At 37.3% G+C, this 27177-nt stretch overlaps 1 protein-coding gene across 1 annotated transcript in view; it reads left to right on the forward strand.

Annotated features, from left to right (window-relative positions):
- The window catches only part of LOC150074939 (ATP-binding cassette sub-family C member 5-like), a gene marked incomplete at its 3' end in the record, with an annotated part of 377014 nt that overhangs the window by 62954 nt on the left and 286883 nt on the right, over positions 1-27177 (forward strand). The window contains 2 exon segments of the mRNA XM_090389388.1: positions 2690-2834; positions 18727-18874. Coding sequence (XP_090245514.1) covers positions 2690-2834; positions 18727-18874 — 293 coding nt within the window.

Raw genomic sequence — 27177 nt, forward strand, 5'->3', positions numbered from 1 at the left:
TGAGTTTGATAATTTATGTTTAGCAAGCCATGACCAGTAATTATAAATGTGTACAAGTTGTGGGTGAACTATTTCACTTGAGTTTTTGAGACAAAATTTCAAGTTTCACTATCCTCCCACCCATTTTGTCAAATGCATTCAATTTCATCTAAAATTCTTTTCTTTTGTGATGTCTGTGTTTAGGATGTTGGTGGGAAGGACCACAATAGAAGTGGTTCTACAGGCATGAGATGTACAGTAAGATTAGGCTCTGTTTCTCTAATTGCATCGTGTGTGTGTGTGTGTGTGTGTAATGATATCTACCCATTGAACCATGCTGGAGTCCTATATGTAACAATTGATGTGAATAGCACCTTATGAAGTAATTGCAGGGTCCTTTCCCTGAGACCCCAATCATGTTGTGTGATCCTGGAAATTATAGCAATAAATTTCTTGGCCTTGTTTTTATTTTAGCTGTGATATTTTTCCTGCCATATGTCAAGGACATCAGTGTGCTTTATATGTAGCAAGAAAAATAGGCTATTAATGAGTTTCTCACCTATGTACTTAACACTTCTCTTACTGATGAATTTACTCTGATATCTGATGGTTGGTGGTCTGTTGACATTCAGCTGTCCCCCTTGATCATTAATGTTGCACTTTTTATGATTGAGACCATCATTTATGTGATGCTTCCAGCTCTCAGAGAACTTTGTTTACCCTCTCTCTCTCTCTCTCTCTCTCTCTCTCTCTCTCTCTCTCTCTCTCTCTCTCTCTCTCTCAAGGGCTGATCTTGAGTACCTTCAGTGAAGAAACATCAAGTTGTCAGCATAAGATAACTTAGTGGTGTCTGTAAAATATTTCTGAAGCCATGTGTTAAAGACAGTGTTCCAAGTCACCAGGTAAAGAATTGATCTCTGGGGATGTCCTTTTGTTGTGATCCTCTCTGCTGGTATTGAGTCTGGATGGTGAGCTTCCAGTTGTTGAAATGACTGGTAATAGATTTATACTTGTATACTTCCAAGGAGCACTCTTAACTCCTGAAAGTGATTGATGATACCAGGCCACCAAATAGAGTTTAAGGCTCCCACTGGAGATGGATAAAAATTGCTATCGTATAGTTGGCTTGGCAGTTCTGTACTTTGTTTATAATGAATCTGATGGCATCAGTTTTGCTGTTGGCTCCTTTAAATCATTAAACTGGGATGTAGTCCTTTGCATTGACAAACAGGAAGAAATCTCTGGACTAGGACCCTTTTAAAAACATCTCCTAAGACTAGTAGACAGACAGTAGGTCGATAGGCAGCTGGAGAAGCCATTGGAGTATTTGAATGTTTTGGAAGAAGACTGATATTGGAATATTCCCAGAAGTCAGAGAATAGTCCATCACATAAACAAGCTTTAAAACCCCATTATGCAAGAAGGGATATCTCAATGAGACCTTTTTGATAATTTTGCATTCCACCAAGTCTGGTCCAAGGCATTTTTAATATTTGATGCATTTCATGGCATAATCTGCTTCTTGCTACTTCATTGCTTGTTCTTATGAGTATCTGTATGGCTGTTTCTGCAAGTACCTCATATTTTGGATGATCTCCAAGATTTTTTCTGGATTTGTATTTCACATTGTAGTTTCAGAGGTATCTTTATGATGGAACTGATAATTTTACTGATACCAGTTTTGTTCTTCATTATCAAATTGTGTACCAGTCCCCAGGGATCACTGTTACCTTTTGTTTGTATTATGGTTCCCCTTTTCTCTTTTTTTTTTCCCCTTTAAATTATCGTTTCTGGAGTGCCTTGTGCTCTTCTTTTAGTCATATGGTTATACTTTTGATTATTGTAGCATAGTGGAACTGTTCTATTCCTTTTTACTATTCTGAGCCTTAGTGCACCAAAGTGCCCAACACACCACATATGATTTATGCTCTTTGGTGGCACAAACCATATGTGGTGTGGTGTGTTGTTGTTTTGTGGCACAGACCACTAAGACTAAATTGTGCATTATGTAGTGTGTAAAGTGAGTTTATCTTGGTTAGGACCAAATTTATATAGCATAGTGGAACTGTTCTATTCCTTTTTATTGTTCTTAGCCCATTAAAAATTTTTTTTTTTTTTTTTGATAGTTTAGTTCTCTTATAAGCAGAAGCGGACTGGGTCAAAAATTCTTACTGGTGAAAACAAATAATGTATTTGAGGTCAAAATGTAATACTGAAAATCGCACCAGCCTCCGGCCCACCGGGATGTTCCCGGTAAGCCTTATGGCCAGTCCGCCTCTGTTTATAAGTAGCCAACTTTTGATTATTGATTGCAGTATTTTCAAATAGACAACACTTCCCAGTGAGGCCTATACTGTTATTTATATATTTGCACTCTGCAGCTGTTTCAGTGGTATGAAACCCCATCAAATGAGCATATCGACATTGTTAATTAACAGTAGATAAAAGAAGTTGCTTATGGAGAGGTACCATATAATGACTCAAATTTTTTCTTATGAAAATATAAAGTAAGAGGAAACTGCTTGGGAATAAAAATTTATTTATATTAGAATTTCTCTTCCTTTTTATACTATTTTAATCCTGTCAAATTGCAAAAGTGTTTTACTGTGTAAAAGATAGTCATAATGATAGACAGTTATAGAATATTTACACTTGCAGTGATATGTTGTTTAGAGTTAATTCATAGGGTATTTTTTTTTTTTTTTTTTAGATTAGAAGAATTATGGCAGAAAGAAATAAGCAAGAATGGAAATAAAGCAAATCTTTTTAATGCTGCAATGCAGTTTTGTAAGACCAGAGTTATTATTTGTGCCCTTCTTATTTGTGTTGCCATGGCATTCCAGTTTCTGGGGGCTGTAAGTATAGTATAAAAAAATTGTATAAAATAGCAGTTATAAAATATCCTTGTACCTTATTATTGAACAACTGGTAACCCTTCACTGACAAGTTTTTCAGCAGCTAATTGGAGTTGTTTCATAAGCAGAGGTAATGCAGGCTGTGAGGAAATTGTCATCAGAAGGCTGTTTATCTGTTTCCAAGATAAGAAAAAGTTTTGAAAAATACCAAAATTGCCCAAACATAAGCTGTGTTTTGTTTCCCCAAAACTGACATTTTTGAAAGAAGGGCACAGTTTGTAATTAGGTCTTGGGAATGGGGGGGAATTGTCATTGGATTGTCTAGACTGAATATGGGCATGTGGTTCTTTGTTATTACAGATATAACATCCAAAACCAGTAACCTCAGGGACTTTATGATTGCTGGTTTTTGGACAATAAATCTAAAAAAGCATGAATTGAAAAATTAAATGTCAAAATTAGAAGAGAGAAAATGGAATGAAGACATAAGGGAAAAAATGGAAGTGAAAAAGACTATTATTGACACCATCAAAGAAAAGCGTCTAACATGGTATGGACATGTAAAACGGATGCAAGAAAATAGAAATCCAAAGGCTATCCTAGAATGGATACCTCCTGGAAGGAGAAGAGGAAGACCTAGGAGGACATGAATGGATGGAGTACGGGAGTGCATGACAGCCAGAGGCTTAACTGACCAAGACACCCTGAACCGCACTTTATGGCGGGAAAAATTCCTAACAAGAAATAACTTGTAGGCTGAGGAAACCCATTGTAAATGGAAACACTCCTCTTGAAGAAGAAGAAATATCAAAATCAAGTACATACTGCAACTACAAATCTGGACATTTGTAGTAATTTTTAAAGAGTACCTGGCCAAGAGCTGTCACCATCACTAGAGAGGCCACAGCTTCCCCTGATAATTGACTAAAAATTACACAGAGAAGCTTTATATTTAAGCTGCCAACTATATTATTTTATTTCTATTTATTATTTTATCTCTTTTGGTGAACAATTAATATTTGACACTGAGAACACTGAGCCTGTAGTTGGGAAACATAGTGCAGTGAAATTTCCAAGCAATTACTGACAAAATTGCTTTGATAATATTCCATTGAAAAAGAAAAGAAAAAATAGAGTTCTTTTGATTACAATCTGACATATGACAGTTACATTCTACCCATGTTTTAGATTATAAGCCTCTTGTTATCTTTTACCATTAACATATCCTGCATATATAAATTAAAGTAAGTCATGTAGAGAAATTGGTAAAAAGCAAGTGGTCAACTGCAATGAAGCAGGCTACTGACATGTTCTCTGCTCACTTTAGCTTGGATCTTTTCTGTTAAATTCCATATAACTTAACAGAATATTAAATAAAGAATAACTAGATGCACCCGGCATAACATACGACATCTTTCTGATTATGGCATGAATAATTTTGTCTAGATCCTTCATTCTTCACTATTCTTGTTTAACAGTTATATAAATCTACAGCAGTCACCTGTGGGATATATGCATATTTTTTTTTTTTTTTTTTTTTTTATTAAAACCCCAAACACGAGAGGTATTAGAACATATAGTACTTAGTACCGTGCTTGGGTTGGAGGTTGAGAAGACAAAATAAGATATTTGTTGACATTAGACTTGAACTTCTGTAGACTGTAATTTTCAGGAAATACGTATGAAGGAAGGTTGTTCCAGAAAACAGCAGTTGAATGAATAAATGAGGAAGATGAAAAGTTGGTCCTGGGAGTTTGAAGTCAGGAGACTAGGCATCTGTGAGGTGATCTGATTGAGGTGTATAAAGCCTTGAATGGTGATGGGATTCTACCTCTTGCTCAGAATAATCACCTCAGAGGGCATAAATTCAAATTGAGGAAAGACAGTTGTAGGATAGATGTGCGGAAGTTTGCCTTTAGCCAGTGGTTGATTGCTGGAACAAACTTCCATCTGTCATTGTAGAAGTTGATAACTTAAACAGATTTAAAGCAGAACTAGACAAACATTTGGAGTGAGTGGATGGGTGAAATAAGAAGTGGGTGTGTGGGTGTGTTTTTGGCTGATGCTATATAAGCTTGCTTTTTTTTTTATATGAAAACCCCAAACACGAGAGGTATTAGAACCTATAGTACTTAGTACAGTGCTTGGGTTAGAGGTTGAGAAGATGACAGAAGATATTTGTTGTAACTTCTGTAGACTGAAATTTTCAGGAAATACGTATGAACGAAGGTTGTTCCAGAAAACGGTGGCGCCTCCGTAGCCAGGTGGGAAGGAGCAGCAGTGCGTAGCACACGCTTCTTGATTAGACCAAGGTTCGAGCCCATCACCACCAAATACAGAGAATGTGGAAAGGTCAGGGAATGACCACAGCATATTCCGGAGCAATATGGCCTTAGTTGCTAATGCTCCTAAAAAAAAAAAAAAAACCAAAACAAAAAAATAGAAAATGGCAGTTGAACGAATAAATGAAGAAGATGAAAAGTTGGTTCTGTGAGTTTGAAGTTGGACAGCAAATGGATGTTGGCTGGTGGTGGCACGTGTTCGGACTGTTTTGAAAGAGAGAGGGGGAATTATAGAAGCCAATTCAGAAGAACAGTGACCATGGAAGTATCTGTACAAAAGGCATGCAGCAGAAACAATACGTCTATGAGACAGTGAGTGGGGAGATTGTTAGAGAGGAGTCATTAATTAACCTTACTGCCCTCTTCTTTATGGAATCTAGAAGCCTGAGAGAGGTTTTCTCGGCACCATCCCATGTGGGAACAGTATTCCATGGTAGGGCGGATTTGCAATTTGTACAGAGTGAACAGCTGTTTGGAAGAAAAGTAACGCCAAGAGTGAAAGAGAAAACCAAGTTTTTTAGATGCAGAGGAACCAATATTTGAAGTTGGTTTGAAGTTGGACAGTAAATGGATGTTGGCGGCACATGTTCGGACTGTTTTGAAAGAGAAAGCGGGAATTATAGAAGCCAATTCAGAAGAACAGTGCCCATGGAAGTATCTGTAGAAGAGGCATGCAGCAGAAACAGTACGTCTATGAGAAAGCGAGTGGAGAGACTGTTAGAGATGAATCATTAATTAACCTAACTGCACTCTTCTGAATGGAATCAAGAAGCTTGAGAGAGGTATTGGTGGCACCACCCCAGATGTGGGAACAATATTCCATGGCAGGGCAGATTTGCAATTTATACAGAGTGAGCAGCTGTTTGGAAGAAAAGTAACACCGAGAGCGAAAGAGAAAACCAAGTTTTTTAGATGCAGAGGAAGCAATATTTGTAATGTGCTTGTGCCAAGAGAGATTAGAAGTCAGGGTAATCTCCAAAAGAGATATCATTTTGCCTAGAAATCGGAGTGTCACCAAAGATAATCATAGGAGCAGAAGAATCCTTATTGTGAGATTAGCATTAGTAGAGGCATATGATGCAAGAAAGCAAGCTTATGCAGCATTAGCCAAAAAAAAAAAAAAAAAACTTCCACTTCACCCCTCCGTTCATTCGAAATACCTGTCCAGCTGAGCCTTAAATTTATTTAGGCTATCAACTTCCACAATAAGGGAGGGATGTCTGTTCCACCAACCAACTACCCGTGACTAAAGGCAAATTTCTGCACATCTATCCTACATCTGTCTTTCCTCAATTTGAATTTATGCCCTCTCAGGTGATTATTCTGAGCAAGAGGAAGAATCCCATCAGCATTGAGCATGCTCAAACCATTCAACGCGTTATACACCTTTATCAGATCACCTCGCCAGTGCCTAGTCTCCAGACACTGCAATTTGCAAAACTTAAGCCTTTCTTTGTAAGAGCAACCCTTTGTTCCATTCCCTAATCTTGTTGCCCTTCTCTGTACTCGTTCCAGCAGCAGCAGCTCTACATCTTCTTGAAATGAGGCCTCCAGACCTGTATACAGTACTCAAGGTGTAGCCTGACCATTGCCTTATACAAGGGAATAATGACCTCCTTATCCCTGCTAGAAAAATTCCTGTATATCATTGACAAGACACCACGAGCTACTCTTTCAGCCCATCTGCACTGCTCAGAGAACTTTATATCTGCCTGCAATTACCACCCAAGTCCTTTTCATTCTCTACCACTGTCAGTGTAGTACCACAGAGTTGATACGTTGCTCTGGGGTTGCTGTTTCCCATATGTAGTACTTTACATTTGTCAATGTTAAACTTCATTTGCCACCTCTCAGCCCATCTGCTGAACCTTTCCAGATCCTGTTGCAGCAGCATAGCGTCAGTAGCTTCCTTAACCACCCTGCCAACCTTTGTATCATCTGCAAACTTGGACATTAAGCTTGATATACCATCATCAATATTATTTATAAATACAGAAAACAATAATGAAACCAACACTGAGCCCTGAGGGACTCCACTAATAATATTAGTCCACGATGAGCAGTGTCCATTGATTACCACTCTGTCTTCTCCCCCTCAACCATCCCTTTATCCATAGCAGCAATTTGCCTCCAATGCCACACTGCTCCAATTTGTGCAGCAGTCTTCCATGTGCAACAGTATCTAAGATCCAAGTATATAATATCAAAGTTATTCCCTGCATCCAGCTCTTTTGTGACTGCATCATAGTATCCAATCAAATTGGTTAGGCAAGACTTCCCCTTAACAAAGCCATGCTGTGTCCGAGCTATAACTGAAGTCTTGTCTAGATGATGCTGCAGTGCTTCTTTAACCAGTGCCTCCATTAATTTTCCTGGAACAGAAGTTACTCACAGGTCTATAATTACTTGTGTCAGCCTTTGATCCTCCTTTGTGAATTGGGGTCACATTTGGACATCTCCAGTCTATGGGTACCTCTTATATTGAACAATTAAGCTTTATACCAGCTGGTATTCAAATAAACAAATTTCAATCCTGCAACTAAAACACTTTATTTACAATAAAATAAAATACAAGTGTATGAAATGAAATGAAATAAAATAAGATATATAGTAGTCTAAAACTGATGTGATTTTATTTACAATAAGATAAACAAAAATATATAAAATAAAATATGATGATAAAAGCGATAAAAACCATTAATAAAATACCGTAACAACTGTAGCTTTCGCAGAAAGCGGTCTCCTTTCTCAACAGCATATTTCTGCTGTGTGGCACATTCTTAAATAGCAGATCCATGGCACTCGTCACATGGTTCCTCAGGAATATGGCTGGAATTTCCGATTTATGCACCGTAACCGGAAATGGCTCAGGAGCGCGCTAGCTGAAACCATTCATCTCGCCCAAGAACAACGGTTTCAAAGAGGGGATGTAAGTGTACACCCTTGTCTCTATTAATGGAATTGCTAGCTGCCCCAATACGTAAACTCTCAAGCCATTTATGGTCCGAGTCTCTGGGACCGTAAATGGCTTGAGTGTTTATCCCAACAATATCCGCCTTTGATGCGTTGAGCAATACCTCAAATTCATCAAATTTATTTACCCAACTCCTAGCATTGGTGTACACGCAAGTATACATGCACTTGTTCCTATTCTTAGCTACTCTAACACAAACCATATGTTTACTTGTACCGCAATGACTCCCAGCAGTCTCTGAAACATCCTGCACCTTGTTTTCCAGGCTTCTGCTCATTCCAATAGAAGCAGTGCAAGAATCACTTTCACCTCTGCCAGTGGCTACTGTTAGTCTATTTAGGCCTTGTATCTCCCCCCCCCCAAGCTAGCAGTTTTCCGACCTACCTAACACTGCCTCGATACCATCAGCAAATATTCTTGCGCCCTTTCTATTTAATTGTATCCCATCCCTGTAGAAGCAGTCTCTCCTGTTAACAAGTACAGACCAGGCTGAAAAATTTCTAGATATAAGACAAGACTGAGTTTTAGAAGGATTGAAATCAACTAAGTTATCTTTGCCCCACTGGAGAATTATCTGGAGATCGGCATTTAAGGAATTTATAGCGGGTTTTCGAGAAGTAGAAGCTGATTGCGCAGGGCAAGGTTTCTCAAAATGGAAAGTGGAATGCAACGTGCTATCATCGGCAAAACTATGGATAGGATTTCCAGTCAATGGAAAAAGGTCATTAATATACTGAACTGTAGGGGAAACCAGCATTAGTGGAGAAGTTAGAAGACAGAGAGCCATCTACCGTCACCCTCAGTGAGCGATCAGAGAGAAAACTGGATAACCAATTACAAAAAACAGTTAGCAAACCATAAGATGGAAGCTTATTTAGAAGACCTTTATGCCAAACACAATAAAAAACCTTTGAGATGTCAAGAGCAACTGCTTGTGTTTCACCGAACTTCTCCATTGAATCTGTCCATAAATGGGCAACATAAGCCAGAATATCACCAGTTTATCGACACTGATGGAATCCATACTGGTGATCGTTGATCAGACGGAAGGTTTCCAGGTAATTTAAGAGTTTGCGGTTAATTGATTTCTTCATTACTTTAGAAAGAGTAGAAGTAATTGCAATGGGACGATAATTGGATGCGAGGGATTTGTCACCCTTTTTAGGAACTGGCTGGATATAAGCAAATTTCCAAGCAGAAGAAAAAACGCCTTTGGAATAAGGTGAAAAAAGGTGGAAAAGAACAGGAGTAAGTTCAGGAGCACAGATTTTGAGAACAAGTGGAGAAATACCATCAGGACCTGGAGCTTTCTTAGCATCAAGGTTTGTCAAAATCCTTCTGACATCCATCAAAAGGAAGACCACAGGAGGCATTGAATGGAGCATATTGGGAATGGTGAAAGGTGTTTTACCAAGATCATTAATACATGAGTTTGAAGCAACATGGGATGCTAGCAGGTCAGCTTTATTCTTGGCTAAGTGACAACAGAACCTTCTGGTTTTGACAGAGGTGTGACAGAGGCAAAAGTTGTGGCCAATAACTTTGACAAGAGACCAGAATGCTTGGCTACTGTTTTAGGGCAAGAAGCAAGTTTTCTACCCTTAGCCTGTTCAAAATCTAGTTTGGACTGATTAATAACTGCTTTACAATTGTTGCAAGCTTTGGTGTAGGCAGAAAATGAAATTAAAGAATTGGAAACAAAGCAATTACGATATGCAACGTTCTTCTCTTAAACAGTCTTAGCACATTTATTGGAAAACCAAGGTTTAGATAAAGAACGAGATTTTAAAGTGGAGTGTGGGATAAAGGATTCCATTCCTACAAGAATAGTTTAACTTACACGATCTGAGCAAACATTGACATCAGAAGTTTTGAAACAGTAATCCGACCGAGGAAAAGAAGAAAAGAAGTCTCGCAGGTCATCCCATTTTGCATTCTTGTAAGGCCGAACAACACGAGATTGGGAATAGCCATGAGGTAAAGGTTCCATTGGAGAAGAGACAGTCACCAAGTTGTGATCTGAGGTACCTAAAGGACCACTCTTCCATCGTGTACTTAGAAGGATTGTTTGTGAGAAAAAGATCAAGCATGTTGGCTGTATGATTAGGATTGTCCGGTATTCTTGTAGGTAAATGAACAATCTGTGCAAGGTCATTAGTAATTGCAAAAACCTCAGCATCTCGGCCAGCTGGGTCGGTGGGACTAGAAAATGGAAGCCAGCTGGAGTTGTGAACATTAAAATCACCAAGGGAAATTACCTCACTTTTAGGAAAGTTGGACTGGAGAAAGTCAAGTTGCAAAGAGACGAAGTCAAAGAGCTCCAAGTGATTAGCAGAATTTTGAGAATGGTAGAGACAACAGATGAATTTGACACAATGAGGTAGAGAGATTTTAAGCTAAAGAAGATCGAAAAGAGGAGATTCCAAATTTCCAAGTCTGAAAGACGAGTACCACCTTTGAGGTGAAAGGAATTGTACAGCGAATAGTTTGGACAATTGAGATGAGCAGTAGTTGAATCAACCGATAACTGAGATTCTGTCAGAAAAAGTACATGGGATTTGGCAGACATGCAAGTGGAAATGGACATCATTGAGATTAGAACTGAGACCATGTATATTTGTGAAATGACCTAAGATGTGTTTGAGAGGTTTAGATCTTTTCACAGAAAGCTTACTCTATTAGTTTGATAATTCATGGTGTATTTAATAGTAATGAAAAGTGCGGGGGACATGCTGTATGAAGTAATGAAATTTTTGGATATGGCATACACATGGTAAGAATATACCCAGATCTTTGACATGATGTGGCCTCGACAATTCGCCCCCCTGCATACACACTACTCGGACTCCCTCCAGTCACTATCTGGCCGAGTAGAGGTAGCAAATTATACACTAGCGGGTGGCACCTCCATAGCCAGGTGGGCAGGAGCAGCAGTGCGTAGCACACGCTTCTTGATTAGACCAGGGTTCGAGCCCGTGACCACCAAATACAGAGGATGTGCAAAAGTCAGGGAATGAACATCGCATATCCCCGGAGCAATATGGCCTTAGTTGCTAATGCTCCTAAAAACCAAATAACAAAACTAACTAACTAACTAGCGGTCAGTCTGTGAACACTGTTTTAGAGCTGTACTCTCGAAATGTAAGAAAAATTGGATCTCGCCATGATGTTCATCATAACCTCAAAAGTTATCAGTCATACTGCATGATGGAAGAGATGGGGAAGGGTTGACCGCAACTTAGCTCTGGAGACTAAACATGGGTTCCACCACTTCAAGCCTCCAATAAGCAAAGTGGTGGTATTGCACCGGTTGATGAGTCCTGTATTGCCTGGTAACGCAGAGGCGGCATTCCTCCATGTGGTGTGAGCGCCACACCTTGACCCCTGCTTATGTTGGTTCACACCTTGGTGATCATCCACCGTGTGCTTGTGCATGGAGGTTATACTAGGGTTGCCATCTTCTGCACTCATAAAAAGAGGACATTTACATGTTTTGGGGCAAATAAAAGAGGACAAAGTTCATCTTGGATTGAAAAAGAGGACAAATATATTATGCAAATAATAAAATAAAGACAATGTAAACCACATTTACTGATGTTTAGGATTAGTACATTCATTACTCTACATTTGCATTTGTCTTGAGAAATTATTTCTTTTGAATAGCTCTGGATTGCCTCTCAAATATGAGTAAAAATCAACGCATGACATATGTTTGAAATTGTACTGCAGAAACAAAATACCTTTTACAGAATTGACATTTAACCTATTCCTTTCTTTCGTCCACTGACTTTGCATTAGAGAGAATACTCTCTCTACATTTGCATTTGGAGGAGGAATTGCAAAGAAAAACTGGGCAATTTTCAACAATTCTGAATGGAATTCAATATTTTTTGAATTACTAAAATATTTGGCCCACTTTTCATGTATAAGCATGTTTTTAAAGTCTTTATTATTCATTTGACCTTAAAAAAATTTCTTCAAATTGTTAAATTGGTCAAAACACTTAACATCCTCAATTGTTACCCCTTTGTCAATCAAGTAGGAAATAGAACATTCTACATCGTTCCAGCTTGGTACTGCATCCATTTTCATCCACATAAAACAGGAAATGGATTCCATATGGGAGAAGCCACTTATCTAAATATTCCATGCAATTTCTGTACAGATTTTTTGTATCACTAGAAAATTTTTCACATTTAAGTACAAGTCCTTCATGTTTTTTGTATAGCATTTCCTTTACTCTTAATGGCATGAAGTTGTGATCCATCCGCTTCGAGATAATTTCTTTCACTGAGACTAAGACATCTAGCACTTCTGCAGCTGAGTTACTTTCCCTTTCAATTTGTTGTATGTGTGTATGGAATACACTCATAAGTGATTGCATGAACCAAAGATGAATCTCACTAAATCCATTTTCAAAGAACCTTTTAATCACAATGGGAGGTTTTCCTTAGGACAGAAAATAAGCCTGTCTGTAAAGCTGGAAAAAAACATATCTATGAGCCTTGTGATGCTTGGAAATAATGAAGCCATCTCCTCTTGCTGTGAGAAAGGAGCTGCCTATATTCAGTCTCAACAAACTCACAGTATTCCTTAAGCTCTTCAGTCCGGACTGTATAATTATGAAAATACTGGTAAATTTTAAAAACAATGTTCTCTACATAAACTTCCCAAAGTTCTGTGGCATTCTGAAGACAATTGTTCAAAATATGTGCAGGGCAGCCCACTCCAATCAAAGTCTTGGTATGCAACAATTTCTTTAATTTTGCAAAGACATTATTCCCTTCTTCATTTCATCTCAGTCCTCCAAACATTGTATTGCAATTGTCCCCAGTGAATGCAATATATTTTGCACACAAACCATTTTTTTCAAGAGTTTCTTTAACATACGTAGAAATGGTATCTGCAGTCTCGTAGGCATCTTCAGTAATTCATTTAATTTTGTTTGTAACCCTCCTTCATTTACATCAAAATACTGAATAATTAATGGGAAGATTTTTTCAGAACCATGATTACTTCCATAAGTTTAGACCCCACAGTATGTAATTTTATTTTCTTTTAAAGTTTTTACAGTAACATTAAGAGAATGATTTGCAAGTACCAAGTTTACAATGGCTTCTGTCTTGGTTCTAGCGCAGGAAAATCTTTTTGCTATCTCAGAATCAAAAAATACATTTTTTAACATGACAGTTGTGTAATCCATTGATTTGTAACTACTATGATGTTTAACAGTGTGAAAAGCAAAGGTACCCTCTGCAGCAGTCAGATCATATTCTATTTTACCGACAGCTTTGACAAAAAAAAATCTGTAACCTTTCCCGAAGAGGCCTCACCTTGAACTGCTTTCTTGTGCTTCTCAGTTTCAATGTGATGCTTCAAATCACCAACCCCTTTATTGGCTACTGAAACATATGTCCCCATTCTGCAAACTTTGCATTCATCTTCCCATTCCTCTCGGCCAGATACAAAACATGGGAATTTGTTTTTCATCTCTTCTGTAAACATGCACTTCCTTTTAAGTATTTTAGGGAAAGTATAGTCTTTATAATATTAATTTTTATAATTGAAATAATAATAAATATTTTTTATTGTAAGTAGTGAAGCATAAATTTTATTAAAATTAGGTTATTTTTTACATTCACAACTAAACTAACCTAATTGCAGAAAAGTACCTACAGGTATAAAGATGGATAATAAATATTTTTGTAATTAAAGTGAAAAACAGTATTTTAAAAAAAGGTAAACTTTGGTATTAAATAAACTAGTGTCTGCCTCTTGATTGGATCGTTGATAAGCATACCAAATTTAGTCGACAGTACGTAACTTTCGATCAATTATCATTTTCTAGCACACCATCTGATCTTCACGTGTTATCTGCTCTCTAAACCAAAATATTGTATTGCTAGACTATATAAAATTTATATGTTCATAAATTCTGAAGCAGGCGTGGGTTGGTAACAATCTCAATACACTAAACTGAGCGTCGTCTGGGTCTTCCGCCTAATTGTCAACACGGAAATTCGAATTGAAGAATCATCTCCTATTCCAAAAAAGATTCTGTATAACGTAACTCGGTAGTTTTCGTTGAGCTTGCATAAAAAAATGGCGTATAATATAAAAATCTGGACATTTAGACAAATTTATAAAAATCCACCCGGACAAAAATTTTAGACAAAAAATCCGGACAAATCCGGTTAAAAGAGGACGGATGGTAACCGTAAGTTATACCCAGGATTACTAACAGTCCCACCATCTTGAAGGTGCAAGCAGAGGATTTGGCTGTCACAGACTGTTCGGACTTTGCCGAAATTGGGTCCACTTGACTTGAATGTCACCTGAATATCAGTTCCATCAGCGTTTTAGACTCCCACGTAGCAAGTACAGCTTCTCTGGCATATCTTAGAGAATGTCTGTGACAACCTCAAGGACCATATGTCTCTATTTGCAGGTGGTTCCCCATCTTCTCCAACAAATATTGCAGCAACCTCCATTTTGGATGTAGGTGCATTATATCGTCTCTTAACCTTTTCGTCCAATTGTTGCATTACTTTGGCTACACCCTTGATTTGATTGTTTTTCAAGCCATTTTGTTGTTGCTTCAGCAGAATCAAAAATATAAAGTTGTGAATATCGTGGCTTATTTGCCTCATTTGGATATAGCAGTGAGACCAAATGTTAAATCTGCCCATGTATTCTAAAACAGTATGAACCATTTCCAGGCAGTGATTTAATCTCTGCCCCCATTTATGCGAATGCCATTCTGAGTTGTACTCTCGTATATGTTCTAAGTAGTTATTTGCTTCACGTGTATCTCCTGTAAGCAGCTCTCGTAATAGAGTAGTTGTCTCAGACAGTAGGTCGAGTGAAACCTTTCCATCATGACAGCATTTAGTTTATTTATTCGATGTGTTTAACTCATATCCCCAATATCTTGCATTGCAATAGTCACAGTTGTAATACATATTCCCTATGCCATGCTCTTCCACATTAATTACAGCTTGTTGATTATTCTCATCTGGTACTTCTATTTAATTAGTCCTACAGTGTCTTCTCATTTGTAGTCTTGCTTCTCTTTCTTCAATGTTTTCTGTCCTTCTTCGTAGTCGTAGAGTCTCGTTTCGGTCTCTTAGTCAATTAGATCTCTCCTCTGTTTCATTAGCATTTCTTCTACATTTTCTCAAAGTTTTTACACACTGTTCATCCATTTTTGCACTTCTTAAAACTTAGAACGGTTTATTAAAATTGAAGAGAGATAAAGTAAGCACTAAAATTGAAGACAGAAAGTAACATTTTTCGACTGAAGATAGAAACTTATGCCTGAAAGCTGTCGATGTATTTTTATTTTAACATACATCGATAGCTTTCAGGCATAGGTTGCCTGTCTTCAGTCGAAAAATGTTAGTACAAAAATTGATAAAGAATGCCCAGTATGGTGGTTGTGTGAGGTGAATGGGTGCTGGCAACAATTAGCAGTTGGAAAGTTTGGGCAGCATACCTAAGCGTTTTATATATATAGATATTTTTGTGAGTAAATTGTATTTATTCACAAAAATATCTCTTTATTTTCCTCTTTAAGTGCTTATACAAAGACTTGATGTGGGTTTATTAATTCCTGCACCATAAATTGTAAGAGTTGAAGAACTGGTTGGAACTGCACTATTGGCACTGTATTATTTATTGTCACTGCACTGTTGGCACAATATTATTTATTTATTTAGAAATAAAAACTTTCTTATCCCCATATGACACTGTAATGACTTTAGAAATTGTTTTTCACTGTAATGACTAGAAATCGTACAGCATCAGCCAAAATTTTTTTGGCTGATGCTGTACAAGCTTCCTTTCTTGCATCATATGTCTCACCTAATGCTAATTTTATTAGTTTCTGTACTTATTTATTTTAATCTATATAGTTTATTAAATTCAGTTATTCTACATTCTTAAGCTTTATTTCTTTCTTTATATGGCTCGTGTACATCTAAGAGTTCATGGTGATATAGCACATCTGCCCATCTTTCCAGTTTTTCTGGAAGATTTCTGGTATTCAGATGTCTCTTAAAGTTTTCCAATAAGTTTTATTTTTTTCCCAAATACACAAATACATGTGTTATGTTTTATTTTTTGTTGTTCACTGAAAAGCATTATTTGAGTTTCTTTGTCTGCAGGTTTTGTGTGATTTATTCACTTGTAAATGGTTGAATTCCCTAATTCTTTTATGAGGGAGACTTAAAAAGTTCATGGTCTGCATATGAAAGGATAGTGTTATAGTGTTAAAAATTTCTTACTTGCTGTATAGCACTTAAAATAGTAACCCACCCACCAAGTTTCATACAGTTTGAATAACATCTTTTTTTTAATTACAGGTCCTGAAGTCAACAAAGTTGTGTGAATGAGAAAAGATGGACAAAATCAATTGCCATGCAGTCATCCAATATTTGGGAAAAAATGGACCAACACCAAAGGCAATTCATGAGGACATGGCTACTATGACTGTTTCTATTCTATGGTTAAGAAATGGACAGCGGAATTTAAATGAAGGGGTGAGAGCTTGGAGATGACCCATGCTTTGGAATACTTGCAACGTCCATCACTCAAAGTTGTTGACAGCATGCATGACCTGGTGATGAGTGATCAATGAGTGACAGTTTGGTACATTTCCAGCATCTTGAGAATCTCATCTAAATGTGTGCGCCACATAATAACAGAAGGTCTTACTATGAAGGTGTCAGCATGATGAGTCACAAAGTTGTTGACAGCAGATCAGAAACACCCAAGAGTTGTCAAGTGAGCATTTGTATAATTTTTAAGCAGATATCAGCAAATTTCGTGACAGTGTTTGTGACCATGGAAGAGATGTAGGTTCATCATTTTCAGCCAGAGACAAAGGAATTATTCAAATGGTAGAAATACAGCTCTTTTCTACTTCCGAAGAAAGCCAATCCGATTCCTTCTGCTGGCAAAGTAATGGCATCAGTTTTTTTCTAATGCTGATGGTGTGTTGTTAGTGGATTACTTTCAGAAAGGCTAGACAGTCACAAGGGCATATTATTCAGGGCTTGTGAGGCATTTGCAAGAAAAAATCAAAGACAAACACAAAGGAAAACTCAGCAAATGAGTCTTGTTCTACCAGGACAACATGTCTGGTTAGAAGTCTGTCATCATTGCCACGGCTGTAGTGCATGAGTGTGGCTTTGAAATCTTGGACTCCCCCCCCCCATATTCACCATATCTGACACCATCGGAATTTTATCTCTTTCCTAATTTGAAAAAATGCCTGGCTGGCATCAAATTTCTCACCAACAGTTACATTATTGCTGCACTGGAGGCCCAAGAGAAAACTTTCTTTGCAGCTGGAATTAACACATTGCAGCTTTGGTGGCAAAAAGGTACTATGTTAAAAAGTAACATGTTACCAGACTTCTCAAATAATCCCTTCAGACTCACCTATGAAGAGTTTATTTGAGGAAAATATAAGGGATACTTTTCAAATATCCCTTATATATTTTTTAAAAATGTGTAGCTTGCTTGACATTGATTTCTTTTCTGTGAGTATTATTTTCTCCAAATGTATCATGTGCCACTTCTCCGTATTTATTTTTCATTCAAAACATTACTCACCACTTAATGCCCTACAAACTGTTTAAGGTTTTTATACTAAATATATCAATATTAAGTATTAATATATTTAACATATTAGTATTAAATATATATATTATTTAATAATAGTATTTGTTATTCATATTTATTAATATATTAATAAATAATAAGTATTTAATGTTAGTATATGCTAAATTTTACGGTGCCTCCGTAGCCAGGTGAGCAGGAGCAGCAGTGCATAGCACATGCTTCTTGATTAGACGGGTTCAAGCCCATGGCCACCAAATACCGGAGGATGCGGAAAGGTCAGGGAATGATCACCGCATATCCCCGCAGCAATATGGCCTTAGTTGCTAATGCTCCTAAAAACCAAAAATAACTAAATTTTACACATTTCATAAATTTTACATTATCAGACAATACTTAACACAGACAGTACATAACAGACTTTTTGGATAATACTTCCAAGCAATTAAACTTTCTTCCAAACTTCTAAAAACTACTTTTACACCTTCCTTGCACTTTATCCTACTTTAGAATAAATTTAGGATTATTGTTTAGCTGCAGTTCCCTTATATTCATTTTCATGGTTTCTGTGATAATTGCAAATAAGTATAGTTATACTATACTGATATTGCAATGATTTAGTTTTGCTAATTCTACTTCTTTGCCACTTAAGTTTCTAACATTGATGGTTTAAAATTTATGTATGGCAAAATAAAATGTAAATTACTGCTTCCATATGTTAAAGTGCTGCATAACTAATTGAACAAATCAGCTTGAGTGATATTCATTAGAATTGAATTTTAGCACAGTATCTGAGAATTTTTCTATTTTACTATATTTTATAAATTAAAGGATTTTACTATATTTGATAAATTAAAAAAAATACATAAATATAATCGATAGGCTTCACTGTTAATTTATTTATTTAAGAAGGAATTAAAATGATTGATTTTATCTTCATTATTTTCTGTAGGCCTTAATTCTGCAAGAGATCTTAAGGTTTGTAGAAGAACAATCACAGTTAACATCATATGGTGTACAACTAGTCCTGGCTTTGTTGGCCACACAAATATTAAGATCCTCTTGCTTAAGCATGGCATGGGTACTTGGAATACATACAGGTAAGGTTAATTTATTATTTTTGCATTGGACAAGCAAATCATGTACAGGATGTGTTTTGAAAGTCATCTCTATTTTGAATCTTGTGATACTGGATTAATATGTAAGATTGAGCTATCATTAATCGAGCATTAGGTAAAGAATTTTATGTCATTTTTAACATTCTGTTCTAGCATTCATTTTTCTCTTTTGTTCTAGATAAATACAAATAAACAGTATAAGCAGTAGAGCCTGAATTTCTATAAAGTATTGAGGTATGGGATTCTCTGGTAGTTCTTCAGAGATGATGGCACGTTATATGGATAATATGAAACAGTGGATTCAAAAACCATGAAAGCATATTACATAAAATTAAAGACAACAGGATCAGTCATTGATGTGAAATGCAGTGGAAGACTATTGATATCTACAGAAAATTTTCAGGCAGTCGAAAAAATATTTGGAAGAACCTTAGAAGGGGGAGAAAAATGAAAAAGGTAAACTAAATAAGGTATGATGCTGTGCAAATGATTCTAAGAAAAGAATTGAAGTATGGAGACCTGGGAAACTGCATTATGTCCATGTATTATTCAACAGAGGATTATAACAGAAAGAGTTTGCAAAAGATATGCTTGGGCAAATGCAGGACTGACCTATCCTTTTAAATAACATTCTGTGGTTGGACAAAGCTGTCTTTCATTGTAGGTGGATTTGTCAATAAGCAAAAAAAAAAAACATTACTGGGAGTCATATGGTCCTGAGGAAACAATTGAAAAGCCAGAATCATTAAAAATTTACCATGTGATACAGAATAAAGTTTGTCAGTTGTCAGGCCATTCATTTTGCATGATTGTGAATGGTGAATGCTCTTCATAAGCTTTGCAGATATCTGTTTTCCCTGATATAAGAACTGGTCAAATTCACAAAAACTGCTCTTTATGAAGATTAGGGTGCCACTTCACTTCTCCATTCCTCTGTGCAACTGGCTGCATATTACTTTTCACAACAGATGAATAGGCAGATATGGATCCTATCTGACCAATGGAGTGATCATATATGGGTCCTGTTTTCATCCCAGTGGACTTCTTCTCATGAGACTCGGTGAAGGAAAATTTGGCTAAGGTAACGAAAGCCAAAATGAGAACCATAACAAACTTTAGGAAACTTACCAGAAAAACTGGTTTGCTGCTATCACAGTTTCTCCCTGCATTCTTGGTAAACAGATGGTGTGTGTGTGTGCGTGCGTGCGTGTGTGTTATCGGATAATCTGGCAGTAGAAGTCAAGAAAGATGTATTGATTGACATGTAAGCATGACAGACAATGTAACGATTAGTTTTCTCATTATTAAAAGCAGATTATTGGAGTTCATGATTATTTTCGCTATTAAAAAAACAATATTACTGATTTCTTTGCATGTTTTTTAATGTTAGGTTTCCTAGCCTAACCTTAAAGGATAGGTTAGGAAAAAAAGGAATAGGTTTTTTTATTTTTCCTAACCTGACCTTAAATGTTAGGTTAAGAAATAATAGGAAAAGAAAGAACAGTTCTTTATATATATCGTCATTGATACTGCAATACGTTATATGTCAAAAAAGCTCAGGGCATATCAAACGGTTTTAGTGCAGTACATTAGACATTTGGTCTTATTGCCACTGCACATGCTCCTCCCTTGCTATTGGCCTGTCACATACGACCTCTTGCAGAAAGGTAGAACTGATTATTTTGATTACAAAGGCACCATAATCCCAAACTGGTATTTTTTGACATAATGACATATTGCAGTATCAATGGCGATATATGCATCATGAAGTCAATCAATCACTTAACGCTGTGATGTTATGTTATCGTCTGTCACGCCTACGTGTTAATCAATATATTGTTTTTGACTTTTACTGTCGCTATCAATAACACACACTGTCTGTTAACCGAGAATGCAGGGAGAAACTGCGGTAGTGGCAAACCAGTTTGTCCATGTAGCTTGCCGAGGTTCTTGTGTTGGCTTTCTTTACCTTCACTGAAAATTTTTATAGTAAAAAAATTGATTACTGCTGATGAGTTGGAAAACTCTGTCTGGGAAATGATTAAGTCTGTTCTGTGAGACTTTCTTTCATGCTTGGGGGACAATATAGCAATTCAGTACATTCATTATAACAATATAATGGTGATAGATACAGTACATGTTACTCGTGAGTACTACAGTACTCATGAATGATGTTAAATTACTCATGAAGTGCCATTGAATGATGACCCCATGTTATATGCTAGTCAGGTATCACAACTTTCAAAATAGGACGTGACTTTCCACTTGCCCTGTGTATCTGAAAATATTCATTTCAGCATTTTAAAGTTGAATTCATTCTTCCAGTCTATCTAAAGGAAAACCACGAACTTATTCCATATACACAATAGGGTCTCAAAGTACATGAACTCAGAGTATACAACCCTGCACATATGCAACTGATCTGTTTTATAATGGCAGTCGGCGATGTGTCAGAGGAGAAGGGAAGGAATGCAAAGGAGAAGGTCGATGTCATAGTGGATGTGCAGTATTGGTTTTTTATTTTAATGAAATAAGAATTCTGTACTTGAACTAGATGATACCTTATGGAATAATAAGGTTGATAATGTGCATACTTTGCCTGAATACAGCCTCCCTTAAAGGCACACCCTTTATGAGGATGAACTTGTCCTGACTGTACTTTATTTAAAATTTGTGCACATTCAGTTTGCAAATAAAATTTATATACATGCATCTATGGTTTATAGGATTCTACTTAGTTTCACCTTAGTACAAGAGTTTTCTGTAGAAGGAACTGAACTTGTATGAATTCTCACTAACTTGGGAGTACCAGGAACCTAACCCTTGTGTACTTTGAGACCCTAATGTATACAGATTTGATATGCTAAACTAGTACAGTCAGTCCTCGTATAACACGTGTTTATATTACACGAATTCGATCATACACGATTTATAAATAGGGGAATGATATCTTATATAACATGAACCGAATTCGCTTATGCATGATTCGCCTTTGTGTTTACAAGAAATGGCAGTCGAACGCGGAATCACCCCAACTGAACGCAACACGATAGGAATGAAGAGGAGATTCTGAAAATGTATTTATGTTTTTTATATCAGTGAAGGGGAAACACATTTCACCATAATAACGTAAAAACCAACACAATTCCAGCTATTGGTATTATCGCAAATGCAATTAGATCGAGTTTACTACCAGTTTATAACAGATTCCACTAGCAGAAACGCAACTGGAAATTGTTTTTATTGTTTTATGGTAGTAACCAATAGAAATGTGCTTTAGTAAAATGTGAGGAGTTAATAGTGTATCTCTGCCTTTACAGTGTTGTTTATTCAGTTGTTTATTCAGTTGCTACACGCGCGCAGCTTTGTTTATCTGTATCAAGCATGCCTCCTCGTTTTGTAATTGTGCTTTATTCCCTAACACTGCAGATTCAGAGAGAAAAATAAAAGCAATATTGATAAACAGAGGTGGACTGGGTCAAAAATTCTTACCCGGGAAAATTTATAGTGGCCTCATACTATGGTTTATGGCCAAAATCACACCGGGGTTTCCCCGGTAAGGCTTATGGCCAGTCCACCTCTGTCGATAGAGAAAAAAAATATGAAATTGTGAAACGCTTTGAGCGAAATGAAAGACCATGTGATATTGCACGTGCTACAGACCTAAATGAGGCAACGCCGAGAATTAGAAAGAATGCAGAGAAAATAAAAACAACTTTCATAGCAGGAACAACTCAAAGTGTAATTAAAATCCATTAGATTAAGACACAAAGAATTGGAAGAGATGGAACAGCTGTCATCTGTTTCGATAGAAAATTAAACAAAAAACAAGTTTGCTTACAATAGAAGTAAAAGCATTAGCAATATTTTATTACGTAATAGTCGTAATAAAATGCGTAAGTATTTTATTACGATTATTTATTGTGTTTGGTAATGTTTTGGTTACAAATGTGTGTGTACAATCTTGGGTGGTCGGCACCTAACCCCATTTTTCCCATAGGGCCTGTTGTTTATATTGCACGATTTTGCATTGCACGAGGGTTTCTAGGAATGCAACTATCGTGCTATATGAGGACTGACTGTATTGTGCATAATGTACATAATTAATTATTTGCAACCATCAAGTTGATCTCTTCCTGAGACACCAAATATTGGTTTCTCCCTTTCTGCCTTAACATTAAGTGTGTGTCATTTTCATTTAGATTTAAATCCCTGTTTTCATCTGTTTACACGTGTATCTTTAGTACACTGGATGGTATGTGATATTATATACTCAGCATTTCAATGATTGATTTTATTTTCGCATTTTTACAGTGCATCTGTGAAGCATGTTCCCACTGTTGGAACCAAGGAATATTCACAATGCCAATGGAAATAATATTCCTTTGTAAATTGTAGTCATATTGACATCTAAATTAAAAAAAAAACAAAAAACCTTGTGTGAGTATTACTTGAACATCTACTTTGGTAGAAATGCTGATGATACATAATTTTCTCTATTATTCATAATACATATTTGCAGAAATCTCAACATCCATTTTTACAACCTGTTATTATTTGATAGGTATGTCCTAAAAAATTGTTTTATTTACTGCCTCATCTGTTCTAATGAATATTTACCTGGGGTGGATAGGATCTATATATATTAAAGGAGGTGGCAAAGGAAATAAGCATACCCTTAGCATAATTATGATAGCATCCTTGGACTCAGGGAAAGTCCCCATGGACTAGAGATGTGCAAATGTATCTCCACTTCACAAAGGTGGATCAAAGGGTGACACAAGTAATTACAGACCTGTTAGTTTGACTTCTGTTCCAGGGAAAATAATGGGGTCACTGGTTAAAGAAGCATTGCAGAATCAGCTAGACAAGACAGCAGTAATAATTCAGACACAGCATGGGTTTGTTAAGGGGAAGTCTTGTCTGACTAATTTCATTGGATACTATGATGTGGTCACAAAGGAACTGAATGCAAAAAATAATTTTGATATCATATACTTGGATTTCAGGAAAGCTTTTGATACTGTTGCACATGGAAGACTACTGTACAAATTGGAGCAGTATGGCATTAAGGGCAAGTTTCTACAATGGATAAAAGGATAGTTGAGTGGGAGAAGACAGAGAGTGGTCATTAGCATTAGTAGAAGCACAGGATGCAACAAAGCAAACTTATGCAGAATCAGCAAAAAAAAAAAAAAAAAACGTTCCCACTTCACTGATCCATTCATTCCAAATGTTTGTGTAGTACTCCATTGAATTTATTTAACTATCAACTTCCACAACAACAGATGGAAGTTTGTTCCAGCAATCAACTACCCGTTGGCTAAAGGCAAATTTCCACACATCTATTCTATCACCGTCTTTCCTCAGTTTGAATCTATGCCCCCTCAGGTTTGTAATCTGAGCAAGAGGAAGAATCCCATCAACATTGAGCCTACTCAATCCATTCAAGGCCATATACACCTTAATCAGATTGCCTCGCAGGTGCTTAGTCACCAGATTCTGCAATTTTCAGAAATTAAGCTTTTCTTCGCAAGAACACTTTTGTTCCCCTCACCACCTTGTTGCCTTTCTCTGTTCTCATTCTAGCAACTCTACATTCTTCCTAAAACGAGGCCTCCAGAACTGTACACAGTACTCAAGGTGTGGTCTTACCATTGCTTTATACATCATATAATCAATGGATACTGCTCTTCATGGACTAACGTTATTAGTAATGTCCCCTAGGGTTTGGGCCCACTGTTGTTTTGTATATTTATCAATGATATTGGTGAAGGTATATCAAGCTTAATGTCAAAGTTTGCAGATGATACAAAGGTTGGGAGGGTTGTTAATAACAGTAATGACAGTATGCAGTTGTCATAGACATTCTCTCAGATATGCCAGACAAGCTGTACTTGCTACCTGTGAGTCTAAAACGCTGATGGAACTGATATTCGGGTGACACTGAAGTCAAGTGGACCCAATTTTGGCGAAGTCCGGACGGTCTGTGAAAACCAAATCCTTTGCTTGCACCTTCACGATGGTGGGATTGTTAGTAATCCTGGGTATAACCTCCATGCACAAGTACATGGTGGGTGACCACCCAGGTGTGAACCAATGTAAGCAGGGGTCGAGATGTGGTGCCCACACCACATGGAGGAATGCCACCCCTCTATGTTACCAGGCAGTACTAGATGGTAGATGACTCTCATCAACCGGTGAAATACCACCACTTTGCTTATTGGAGGCTTGAAGTGGTGGAACCTATGTTTAGTCTCTAGAGCTAAGTTCCGGTAAACCCTTCCCTATCTCTTCCATCATGCAGTATGATTGATGACTTTTGAGGTTATGATGAACGTCGTGGCGAGATCCAATATTCCTTACATTTCGAGGGTACAGCTCTAATATGGTGTTTGCAGGCCGGCCGCTAGTTAGTACACCGGACTGAACCTATTGGTAAATCTCTAGGAGGCTTCCAGATCAGATAAATTTGCATAAATCTGAGTTAACCTGCAGTGCGTTGATAATGGCTGCAGTTTACCCTTTTTTTTTTTTTTTTTTTTTTACCCTGTAATCTTAAGGGAGGTGGAAAGTGAATGCAATTGAACCTGGATGAGAATTTTTATGGAAGATGGGGCTCCTCTTCATATCGCATGACCAGTACAGCAGCTTCTCCGGCATCAATTTACTGCAGAAAGAATCATTAGTCATTTGTTTCCCATGGCCACCATGTTCACCTGACCTTACACCGTGTGATTTTTGGGGTCACCTCAGAGCCAATGTCTATCAAGGAAGTGTCCCTAACCTGGCTGTCTTAAAGGACAACGTAACGCAACATGTGCGGAACATTACTCCAGAGATGTTGCATTCTTCAGTCGAGTACACTGTGCATCGAATGCAATTTCTGGTCAAAAACAATGATAATCACATCGAAAACCAACTTCACCATCAACGACATCATTGACCATCAGGAGTAAACTGTGAGTGAGTTTGGAGCTGTGAAACCATTTCCTCTGGCAGTTTAGTTGTTTCTTTCTGTTTTTTTGCAAAAAGTACAAATAAAAATTTGTGATTTCATTAAGGTTTGTCTTATTATTTATTTGTTGGTACTTCATGTCTTTCCTCTTGTACAGTGCCATATTATCCTCTATCAGCAGATTTTGGAACCATTTTTTTTTTTTTTTTTTATGGGATCCTTCTCCTCTCCTCATGTCTTGAATAGTTTACTTACTAATTTTGGTGGCATTCCTCTTATTACTGTTGCCTCCGTAGCCAGATGAGCAGGAGCAGCAGTGCGTAACACACGCTTCTTGATCAGACCGGGATTCGAGCCAGTGACCACCAAATACGGAGGATGCGGAAAGGTCAGGGAATGACCACTGCATATCTCCCGAGCAATATGGCCTTAGTTGCTAATGCTCCTAAAAACCAAATAACAAACAAACAAACCTCTTATTACTTAGAGCTACAGAGAGCTCTGAATAGGGATACTTAAATTATGACCACCCTGTAGAAGAATAATCTTTATTGTACAAAGGATTTATACAATTTACCCTTCACGGCAGAATGACTTTTGAGGTTATGATGAACGTCGTGGCGAGATCCAATATTCCTTACATTTTGAGGGTACAGCTCTAATATGGTGTTTGCAGGCCGGCCGCTAGTTAGTACACCGGACTGAACCTATTGGTAAATCTCTAGGAGGCTTCCAGATCATCTTGCTACCTCTACTCTCCCAGATAATGACTGGAGGGAGTCTGAGTAGTGTGTATGCGGGGAGCATTGTCGAGGCCACGTTATGTCAAGGATCTGGGTATATTCTTACCACGTGTAGGCCATATCCAAAAATTTAATTACTTCATACAGCATATCCCACCCACTTATTCTTACTATTGAATACACCATGAATTGTCAAACTAATAGAGCAAGCTTATCTGCGAAAAGATCTAAACCTCCCAGGCACTTCCTAATTCATTTCACAAATATACGTGGTCTCAATTCTAATCTCAACGACGTCCATTTCCACTTGCAGTCTGCCAAACCCCATGTACTTTTTCTGACAGAATCTCAGTTATCGGTTGATTCAACTACTGCTCATCTCAGATGCCCAAATTATTCGCTGTATGATTCCTTTCTCCTCAAAGGTGGTTCTGGTGCATATGTCCGTTCTGATATTCCCTGTCAGAGACTTGGCAATTTGGAATCTCCTCTCTTTGATCTTCTCTGGCTTAAAATCTCTCTACCTCATTGTGTCAAATTCATCTGTTGTCTCTACCGTTCTCCCAACTCCACTAATCACTTGG

This window comes from Mastigoproctus giganteus, unplaced genomic scaffold (genome assembly GCF_048544385.1).
Source record: "Mastigoproctus giganteus isolate SK-2022 unplaced genomic scaffold, ASM4854438v1 scaffold_15, whole genome shotgun sequence".
NCBI classification, from domain to species: Eukaryota; Metazoa; Arthropoda; class Arachnida; order Uropygi; family Thelyphonidae; genus Mastigoproctus; species Mastigoproctus giganteus.